Below are 11,375 nucleotides of genomic sequence, written 5' to 3' on the forward strand. Positions count from 1 at the left end.
TGCCAGCAAGGATCCCAACTATTTTAGAAGCAAAACTGATGGACTCAAGAAACCCAGACTTGACACTGGTGTAAAGTACCACAAACAAAATGTAGCAGCCATTGAAACTTCATATTTGGTGGCACTCAGACTCGCCAGAGCTATGAAACCTCACATCATTGCTGAGGATTTACTGTTGCCAGCGGCCAAAGACATTGTTTGAGTTACTCTCAGAGACGAATCTGTTACGAAATTGAGTGAAATTTCCTTATCCAATGACACTATCAGTAGTAGAATAGATGACACGTCTGCTGATATTCTTGATGAGGTAATCCAGGAAATTAAATCTGCTCCACTTCCAATATTTAGCATCCAGCTTGGTGAATCTACAGACGTTGCAAACTGTTCAGTTACTGGTTTACACGAGGTATATTCATGATGGTGACTTTGAAGATGAGTTTCTTTTTTGCAAACCTCTTGAAACGACAACTACTGCACGTGATGTATTTGACACAGCTGGTTCATTTTTGAAAGAGTGTAAGACCTCTTGGGAAAAGGTTTGTGGTGTTTGCACAGATGGTGCTCCAGCTATGCTAGGATGTCAATCTGGATTTCAACGTTTGGTCCTGAATGAGTCACCAAAAATCATCAGAACTCACTGTATGGTTCATCAGCAAATATTAGCAACAAAGACGCTGCCACAAGAGTAATGAAAAGTGTCATAAATTCTGTCAATTTTGTAAAGGCGAGCACTTTAAATAGTCGATTGTTTTTGCAACTGTGCAAGGAATTGGATGCGCTGAATAATGCTCTGCTATTTCACACTGAAGTGAGAGGGTTGTCAAGAAATAACGTTTTCAAATGTTTGAGAGCTTTGTGACAAACTCAAACTTTTTTAATCAGAAAGCAAGACTACAGTTCGAAGCACTTTTCAGTGATAAAAGTGAACTGCAAAATATATCTTAATTGGTTGCCATCTTTGCCATCTTGAATAAGTTAAATTTATCACTGCAAGAACCAAATGCAACATGCCTTGAATTGTCTGAAAAGATCCGATCATTCCAAATGAAACTTCAGCTTTGGCCAAAAAAAAATTTTTTTTTGGATGAAAATAAAATTTACATGTTGCCTACCTTATCTGCTTTCTTTGAGGAACATGACATTGAACCAGACAAAAGGGTTACAATGCTAATTTCTGTGAAAGAACACTTGCACATTTCATCGTACTTTTCAAATCTACCTGATACCCCATTTGCACTTGCCAGAAGCCCATTCACAGTCAGAGTTGAAGATATTCCTGAGACAGCACAAGAGGAGTTCATTGAATTTATTAACAGTGATGCAACCAGAACTGATGTCTCTACAATGCCAGTGACAAAATTCTGGATCAAGTGTTTGCAATCATATCCTGTTGTGTCTGAGACTGTGTTGGGCTTTCTTCTTCCATTTCCAACAACATATCTTTGTGAAACAGGGTTTTCCAGCTTGTTAGCAAGTCTAAATACAGAAGTAGACTTGTGGAAGATGATCTTCGTTGTGCTCTTGCAAAGACTGCCCCGAGAATTTCTGATAGTGAGAAAGAAGCTATTTCAACCTTCGCACTGACTTTGGCTTTTTATGCATACTGTTGCAAAATGTAGCAATGTAGTTTACGTTGTTATATTAAGACTGTTACCCATGCTACACCATGCTTCAAGACAAAATTTCATTTATTTGTAATTTGAAATAAATATTTCACAATATATAACTACATATTGTTTTTGTAATTAATCACTATGTTTAATTATGTTCAATTTGTAACAATGAAAATACATCCTGCATATCAGAGATTTACATTACGATTCATAGCAGTAGCAAAATGACAGTGATGAAGTAGCAACGAAAATAATTTTATGGTTGGGGGGGTCACCACAACATGAGGAACTGTATTAAAGGGTCATGGCATTAGGAAGGTTGAGAACCACTGCTCTATGCATATGTTATCAGGTGAAGCTAGTCTTGAAAAAGGAAATCATGCTTAGTAAAATAAAAAAGAAGACATTCTTGCTTTCCAATACTTTAAACAGAGGACTGTTCCTTTCTTGCACATCTTACCATTAGTGATATGTACCACATACAACGTTGTAGCACATAGTTTGCTAATATTATCATTCTCAAGTTAATGTCCAAATACAAATATTGCATTTATAAAGATAATGATAATAAAAGGCAATTACAATAATGAAAAGTGAAGAAAAAAATTGAAGTAGTCTACTTATGTAAGACTGACTTACAACAGAATTTACAATGGGATCCCATGGTATGTAAGACACTACCTAAACTCATTTCACTTTTCTTACATTACTTGTTTGTTTTTTAGCAGTCATGTTAGCCTATTCATGTAAAGGATGAAAGTTTTTTGGTTTTTTTTTTAGGATGAAAGTTTTGTACCTCTTTTGCTCCACTACCTGTGGAGCACAGTAAAATATAAAGCATCAGGTGAATGGCAGAGCCAGGAAGGCGATCACAGGGCATACAGAAGTTCAGGTAAACATACTCCAAGGCAAATGAAGAATATACAACCTTACTCTAAGGATTAAAATGACATTTCAGGAAATTTAAACTTACCTGAAACCTGGCTGATGGGAGTAGAGGGGTTAGTCCCTCTTTATCCGTCTGTCCCCCTTGGAGAAGGACAGGTTCTGGACAGGGCAGATCTAAAGGAAGAAGAAGTCACAATAAATCCGGACCAACTGAGCTACTCCCAGCAATCCATTATAGTCAACTTACTTTGCTATTTGAAAGTAATCTTAATATTAAGTAGGGGGAAATAACTTGGCAGCCTTCTCTGTTACATATAAACTTTGAAGAAGTCTTCAGATTACTGTCTAACAGTCTTCATACACCCTCTGAAAATGTTACTAGTGCAAATTAAATATCACAATGACTGTCCACCCACCAGAATGGCTACAAGTAAACAGACATAGTCAATACTAACTGTTGGCAGGAATACAGAGCAATTGGAACTCGTGTATATGTAGACCTCATTTTATCATACTTTGCTCTACTGAGCTTCACAAGCATGGTGTTTTTTCCAAACTGAGTCTATCAGCACTATTCTGCCCTAAGCATGTGCTCATTTCATGTCCACGTGTCATTTTTTGGGCAATCTTCACTTTTTCATAATGTTATTACACACGTAATAGACTATAACATAGTACAATCAACCTTTATACGCACTGGGAAAAATGTGTGACATCCTTTATTGCTTTATTACGGTACTCTACAGCTAAAGCCACAGCGCTCTGGTGGCAGTAGATTACATGTTGGGCTGCTAACCACAAGGTCAGCAGTGTGAAACTACCAGCCTACTCCTGTAAATCTAGTCTTGGAAACTCTCTGTCCTACAGGGTCACTCCAAGTCAGAATCAACTTGATGGTAGCGAGAGTTTGAGAGGGCTGAACCTGCATTACCTCTGAGATATGCCTGTATGCTGCTCTAGCAGTATACATTTATCAACAACTTAGGAAAACTGTTTGATACTATATGAAAAGGTAACCAAAAAAAAAGTTTTTCCCCCCAAAACTATGTATTTAAATTGTTTTACAAAACATCTTTATCACCTTCAAAATACTCTCCATTACATTTAATACATTTGTCAAATCTGAGGTTCCACTCTTGGAAACATTTTTCAAACTCATCTGTTTGAATGGCTGACAGCACCTCCCTCATTTTTTTCTTCACCTCTTCTACATTGTCAAATTGCTGCCCTTTCATGTCCCTCTGCATTTGCAGGAACAAAAGGAAGTTGCACAGAGTGAAATCGGGTGAGTAAGGTGCATGGGGCAAGAGAGGCATGATGTCCCCCCCCAACCCCCCCAAAAAACCCGCTGAGATGGCTGCATGAGCAGGTGCATTATTGTAGTGGCAAAACCAGTTCCTCTTCTGCCAAATGAGGCCTCTTTGGTCCCACACTATTACACTATCTTTTCAGAACCTCTAAATAGAAAGATTGATCAGCAGTCTGACCTGGTGGAACGAACTCCAAATGCACTATGAGTCGACATTTTTGTCTGTTCTGGAAGTTGACACATATCTTGATGAGGTTTATCAACAATTGGTATTTCACCTTTTTGGAAACGAGAAAACCACTCAAACACTTGAGTTTTTCCCATAGCACTGTCCTTTTAAGCTGTATTCAACTTCAAAAGTTTCTGCAGCATTTTTCCCACGCAGAAAACAGAATTTCACAGCTTCATGCTGTTTTCTTAAATCAGTCATCACAAAACAAAACAAAACAAAACAAGGCTCGAGTGAAACCACTTTTATGAAAAAATTTACTGTGACCAGAGAGAATCTTCCCAGGCAACGCCACTGAGTGCACTAACTCAGAGCGAGTTACTTGATACTTGCCTATTGGGGAAAATGGGTACTACAAAAGCTCCACTCTACTCAGTATAATTCCATTGGAGGGGGGAGGGAGGGTACCCCCTCATATACTCTAAAGCTAAGCAAATGCCTATTCTCTGACTCAGCATTCCACTCTTGTTCATATATACTTGATAGGGTTCTTCTAGTTATATCAAAAAAATAAGCCCATTGCACTGAGTCAATTTGATTCATAGTGCCCCTTATAGAGTTTCTGAGGCTGTAAATCTTATAGGAGCAGATAGCCTCAGCTTTCTCCTGAGGAGCAGCTGATGGGTTTGAACCACTGACCTTGCAACCACTGACCCAACACTTACCACAAGGGCTACTTCTTCTAGCTATCATCTTTGTAATTCCTATCAAATGACTGGGTAGGCCTACCCAAAGGCAAGGTGTTTGTGGCCTACCAAGGGGAATGAATCGATTGCTAATAATACAACTACAGTACCCAAGTGGGATATGGCCACGCAAACAGGGTGTATACAATTTTAATGTGGGATTGGTCAGTTGTGACCATCCTGATAGATTTCAAATGAGCCATCACAGCAGCAGAGGTAGGGATCTCACTACCACAAAGAAAGTAGAGCAAAGAATGGCATGCGTCCTTTGGATCCTGAGATCCCCGAGCTGTTGAACCTCCTTGATCAGGGAAAGCAGATCAGGAGAAGCTAGAGAAGTGGCAGAAAAGCAGCAGGGAAGTGGTGGCTGTAGGATTAAGAGGACTAACAGCACAAGACCCAGTAAGGTGCTTCCCAAGCACAAACCCAATAAGAAAACCGAGTGTCTTCTGCCAGGAGGCTTCCTTAAGGAGCTGGGTATCTTTGAGGCATGTGTCTGGGGAGCTAGCTGGTCCACACACAGGGCTGGAGCCTTCTGCCAGAAATTGTTCAATCTTGCTCTGTGTGTTGGCACACCCACTGTAGCCACCTCTCTCAAGCACAGGGAAGCCCACCACGCTACCTTGTGCTGGTCTCTTGGCAATGCTGCTGCCACTTCTTTCCATCTCCTGTGTTACAGATCTGCCTCTTGGATGTAGGAGGTTCTCAGCATAGGGATTTCTGCTTCTGGCTTCTGGATGCTAGTGACATTCCTATCCACCTCTCCCCAGGGATAAAAGAAAGGAAAAAATTAAGACGAGTTTTATTTATTTATTTTTTTTAAGAAGAGTTATGACTAACCCATGGTTTCAATTTGTTAAATGAGCCTCTGGGATGGCTCATTTTAAGCCTACCCAGATGGTAAAACTGGCCATTTTCCTCTTTAGAGTTTTATACTTTTTATTTGCATGGTCTCACCCTTGGGGGGGTGGGTAGTAAGTTAATAGGTTACAGATAACTAGCTGCCTAACTATACCTAAAGAATGCAGAGGCAATGCTCGTGCTGAGGGAAGTCTGTAGTAACTTGTCACCAGGCTCTGATTACACCTTGATCTGTTCAAAGGCATCTAGGAAGAAACAGAAGGAACAGAACCCATCAAACCTGCTAGTGACAAAGTTGGGAAGAAGAGTTAGAATTCTGAATAATTAAATTATGATAGAAATTATTCCTACAGGTTGGAACACTTGGCCAAAAAAAAAAAAATTAAACAAGCGCAAATGTGAACTACTCACATGAAGGATGAAACAACCCTATTACACAAGAAGTGTGTAAATCTAGTTTGTTGAAGCTTATAATAAAAGATCTAAGATTTACAGTACAATATCGTTTTTTGGTTGTTGTTCTTCCTTATTTAGTGATCAACTTTCAAATACATATGAGGCAACTGAAAATTCTATGCCTGGGTCAGGTGCATCTTAGTCCTCAAAATGGCATATTTGCTTTCTAACACTTATAATTGCCTTGAATATTTATGTTTAGCGACTTCATATAATATCATTTTTTAAGCACCTAAAATGTGACATTCATCAGCAGAAGAATTCAAATAAGAGGTGGCATCAAAAAGTTTGTGGGGAAATGCCATATCTTTCCATTCCCTTTTCCCACAAACTTCCTGGACCACCACCACCCTCCCGCACACACACACCCCACAGCACGCACCAGCTACTTACCACCCCCCTCTAAAAACATTACATCTATGCCTTCAGGCATTTTTCTATTTTTCAAAGTATATCTAAAGAACTAGTATGTTGATTTTAGGCATTGCATTTTAAAAAGAAACTGATAAGAAGGACAGTTTCCAGAAAATCTACATATATCATATCACAGCAAAACTCATCCAAGGAAGACAGACTTTTGCATAGAAAAGAAATCACGAAGCGTCGTCATAGCTTAATTCATATTATCTGAAGGGTAGCCATGTGAGAGAAAGAGAAGTCTCTTAGGTGTGGGGGCAGAACTTAGAGCAACACAGAAGTTACAGTAGCAGGCAGTTCTCCAAATACAGTGGAGGGACAACAGGGAAAAATAATTTTGAAACAAAACAACAAAAAGCACCTACAAGTTTGTGTTCCAAGCTACAATTCTTCAGGAATGGGTTTTAGAAGGGGGGGGGGCGCGTGTGGTGGGAGGACGAACAACAGAAACAGTGGGAGAAGGGAGAAATCAGTTGGTGTAAGATATGAAAATAATAATTCATCAAGGGGTCATGAGGGTGGGGGGCAGAAGGGAAAAAAAGAGAAGGTGATACCAAGGGCTCAATAGAAAGTAAATGTCTAGAAAATAATGATGTCAACATATGTACAAATATGTTGGATACGACTGGTGTATAGATTGTTATAAGCTGTAAGAGCCCCCAATAAAATGATCTTTTAATACAAAATTTTTTAAAAAAAGAAGAGTCCATCTGCCAGGGATATTTTCTTAACTGATCCTGATACTTGAAGGGATAATTATCAAGATTTTCTCTTATTGCAAGATTACCATTCTCATATTTAGCAAATTTACATAAACTCTTGTTTATGTAATTTACATTATGTGCAATTTACATGAACTCTTCCTCCAAGTCACTAAATAAGGCTCTCCTTATAATGTGTCATTGTTTCCTTTCTTTAATCCCTAAACATACTGTTTGTTCTCCCTTACAGCCTCCTCCTCCCCAAATCCAATCTCTTGGGCTCCTTCCCTCAGCTCCCCTCAGCCCCAATCATTCCCCACTACCTTCCATCTCAGACGCTCAGCCTGCGACTCTTGAACATTGGCAAGTTTCCTAGACAGCGTCCCTCCAGGTGGGATCTCAGTCTCGGGTTTTGATGTCCAGCTCTCCTTTGCAGGGAGTCCGTGCCTTTACACAAACTAAGGTTGACGACCCTAAAGGACACAGGGTGGAATGAGCAACATCCATCACACGACCACACTTCAGATCATTAGCGAAGGTCCAACAGGTCTCATACTAGACAAGTGACCCGCAAAGAGTGTAACCAGCAAGTGACGCTCCCACTGAACAAAACCAGAAAGAACGGAGATGGGCTGAGCTGGGTCAGCCCAGATCCCAAACAAAACAAAACCTTGATTCCCACCCTGGAGTCTGGCCAGAGGCGCCCACAAGCCCAGTCTCCAGTGCACAGTAGGGGGCTCACACTCCCGCGGGTTCGAATACAGGAAGACACACCTGCTGCGAGGAGGAAAAGGTGGGAGGTGGACTAGTCGGGTGTGGCCTGGCTCCAGGGCCCTCTCTAGACCAGAACCAAAAAACAAAGCCCTTCAAAGGATTAGGGTGAGTCAGAAAAAACTGAAGGAGGCACGGGGCGACCCTGCCTAGGGCTCTCTAGACCTTTCCCACAGAGGTCACTAGACGCTCAGACAGAAGGGTGACGTCATGCGCCCAGAGGGCCGGAGGTTGCCATGGTGATACCTGTTCTGCCCGGTCCCCTCCACGTCCCAACGGGCTCGACCCACACACTCAGATCCCTACTCCGGAAGCACGCCGGCCGTGCAAAGGGGACCAAGGCAGCTGGCGTTCCCGAGCGCCCACCTCTTTTCACGCCTACAGCCTGCTTCAACGGTCACTTCCGGTCAGGTCGAGAAGGCCCTGTCCCCACTCTCGGCCTCTTTGGAGTACTCCAGGAGGGTAGGTCGAACTACGATTCCCAGAATCCTCCGCGCGCCCACCTCTTTCCACGCCTACAATCTGCTTCAACGGTCACTTCCGGTCAGGTCAAGAAGGCCCCCGTCCTCACTCTCGGCCTCTTTGGAGTACTCCAGGAGGGTAGGTCGAACTACTATTCCCAGAATCCTCCGCGACGCTCCTAGATTCCATTTCCCAGAGGCCTTAGCGGGCCTGAGAGCTTGCGCTGCGCGAGACTTGCGTCTTGCCCGCTGGAATCCAAAATGCTGGTATGCGGGATAATGGTGACCCTTAAATTTGTCTGGTCTGGACTGATTGTAAGACATCGTATTTACATACATGTTATTTAAAGGCGGAAGCAGCGTTTCACGAAATAGTACTTACCTTTACAACCTGTCCATAGTTCTTTGTGGTTTGATCTTGATTTCAGGTGCGTTGCTCAACGCACATTTTAAAAACTACTGAACGAAATCAGAAGATGGTGTGGTGACATGTTAAGAAAGAGGCTGTGGTCTTCCGCCCTTATATTTCAAGTTCTGATGATTTTGAGAAATTTCCCCAGGCCCACAGTGGGCTTAATCAAACCGACATCCAGTACACGTTTAAACTTGTGGCACATTACAATAGCTGCCATCATTTTCTATTTCCTCTCCAACCCCTGCAAAAATAATGTGCTTTTCTCCCGTATAAAATAATATGTCTTCTTTCCACTCCCTGATCTGCGTGCAGCATTTGGCATTTGTCCAGTTCAGACAACATAGACCACATAGCTGTGACCTCAAGTTGAACCCAAGAGCTAATAAAATCAGGCAGAAGACTTGACCCTGAGGAATAAGCTGCACAGTGCATGGACACCATTTCATAGAAAGTAATGATAACCCTCCCAGAAGCCTTTGCCATAGTCCCCATTTAGAACACCTATTGTGAATAAACCAAGTACCATAATCCCACCTGCATGGGTTCAATTCCTGGAATGCTCTACCTCCATTCATAAATATAATATCCTTCCCACCCAAACTCCCTTAAAAAACTCTTCTTTACCTTGTTGGGATAGAACAAGTTTGCCTCAGGCCCCAAACACCTCATCCTGCAGTCTCCTCTTGCAACGTATTTCTCTCTCTAATAAACTCTGTTTTTTGGCTAAGCTTGACTCCCACTTTGTTATCCTTACTGAACAGAGATAAACTTCAATTGGAAGCTTGTTCATGTAACAGTATACCATAGTGTTTTGCCCTGTGGCTATACATTATATGTCTACATCAGCAAATAGGACCCAAGGCCTGTCTTTTAATGTTTCTTTTAACCTATGCAATTGGTCAACAACACATGAAAATCCTAACACTGATTATATGAAAAATAGCCATAGCTATAGTTAATGGACAACAACACATGCAAGTCTGGAAAGAGCAGATATTAGAAAAGCTCTAATGTAACTATAGAAGATTTTCAGGAGACAATTTGGTATTGGTAGATTGGTAAACGGCATGTTCTGTGTGGAACAGGAAGCTGTGAACAAACTGGTGGAAATAAAAACTCAGTAGTTGAAAAGGGAAGAAGTACACCAGAGTGCTCCTTAGAGGTGAGATGGAGAGACTTTATCTTACACTAGCCATGTTGTCAGGAGAGGACAGTCCCTGGGGAAGGACAACTTCCTTGGTAAAGAAGAGGGGCAGCAAAGAAGAGGAAGGCCCCCAACAAGATGTATTGAGACTGTGGCTGGAACAATGTGTGCAAGCACAGGAGCAATTGTGAGGATGGCGCAGGACCAAACAATGTTGTGCATAGAGTTGCCATGGGTCACAACTGAATGTCGACCGGCAGCAACCCCAATGGAAAAGGGAGCTGAATGAGATTAAAAACATGTAGCAAATATACTTAAAAGCAGGTAACCTGATAAAAGCCATTCTGGAGAAGAACGGAATTGATATTGTGGAAAATAGAAACAGGATATTCTTTTAAAGAAAATGATTCAAACAGAAATAGAATAGAAGGAGGTGATCCGTATGAGAGGATGGAACGCCAACATGTGGATAATTGTCAATTACTTGGGAGACCAAGGAGCCCTGTGACCCTGGGGGTTACATGACGGGCTGCTGCATCTGCTCTGTGGGAGAAAGCTGAGGCTGGCTGCTCCTAGAAACAGAGTCTCAAACGCCTTGAAGGGGGTGATGGGTCAGAACTGAATGGAAGGCAGTGAATGTAAGCAAGACCAGATCAAGTTAACTATAACCCCACACTTTCTGTGTGTCCAGAAGTGTTCTCATTATTGCCTTACATATATCAATTTATCTAGTTCTCAAAACTTTATGAAGTTACTTGTGTTCTTACTGTACAAAAAAGCCAAAAAAACCTGAGGCACTGAGAGAGTAATTTGCCCAATTATAGGAATGTAATTCCCAGCGGACTCGGGAAAACATCAATTAATTCCCTGAGACATAAAAATGAAAAGAAAGCATACAGCGTTGGTAAATTGATTGACAAGAAGTATCTGCTTCGGCCAAAAATCAAACTAGCATCTTCCTTACGGAAGGCAGACCGGATGGGGGTTCGTGGGAGGAACTCACTCAACACCTGTAAAGTTCACTCTTCACCTGACTGGAGGGCAGAGAGCACTGGAAATGGCAAAGCGCCACGCTACCACCCAGGGGTTGATGGTGTGGGCGTACAAGGGACACCAGACGCAGGGGATGCGAGGAAATCCACAGCAGTTTCCTCTCCACCTGGGCTCAAATGAACCTTTTCCTGAACCCCAGAAACAATACCTGGAAATTTTCAAACAAAACCTGCAATATCAGGCCTTAAACTAGGATGAGCGTATAAGAGAGACTACGGAGGCCTTAGATTAGTTGGAAACGCTTTTGCTTGGGACTCTTGTAGCGCTCTCCGTTTCCTGGAGAGGTTGGTTTACCCAACTCGCATTTGACCCAAGGATTTCTAACTGGCAGAGCACATTTTTTGTACAAAAATGCATTTATAACCCTTATT

At 41.9% G+C, this 11,375-nt stretch overlaps 1 protein-coding gene across 3 annotated transcripts in view; it reads right to left on the reverse strand.

Moving 5' to 3' along the window:
- ZNF184 (zinc finger protein 184) overlaps positions 1 to 8,369 on the reverse strand; it is a 20,689-nt gene extending 12,320 nt beyond the window's left edge. The window contains exons 1-5 of one of the 3 annotated variants that reach the window (XM_045291709.1): positions 8,298 to 8,369; positions 7,484 to 7,633; positions 5,741 to 5,831; positions 5,348 to 5,487; positions 2,587 to 2,675 (exon numbers count right to left, since the gene is read on the reverse strand). In XM_045291709.1, the coding sequence (XP_045147644.1) occupies positions 2,587 to 2,675; positions 5,348 to 5,390 (132 nt within the window). In that variant the 5' untranslated portion in view covers positions 5,391 to 5,487; positions 5,741 to 5,831; positions 7,484 to 7,633; positions 8,298 to 8,369. Of the gene's footprint in view, positions 1 to 2,586; positions 2,676 to 5,347; positions 5,488 to 5,740; positions 5,832 to 7,483; positions 7,634 to 8,177; positions 8,259 to 8,297 lie in introns of those variants that run through there. The other 2 variants (XM_045291710.1, XM_030886051.2) reach the window with 2 other exon arrangements.
- Between the last annotated feature and the right edge of the window lie 3,006 nt (positions 8,370 to 11,375).

Source organism: Echinops telfairi, unplaced genomic scaffold, assembly GCF_000313985.2.
Source record: "Echinops telfairi isolate 266 unplaced genomic scaffold, ASM31398v2 ScPeMD7_140;HRSCAF=443, whole genome shotgun sequence".
Lineage (NCBI taxonomy): Eukaryota > Metazoa > Chordata > Mammalia > Afrosoricida > Tenrecidae > Echinops > Echinops telfairi.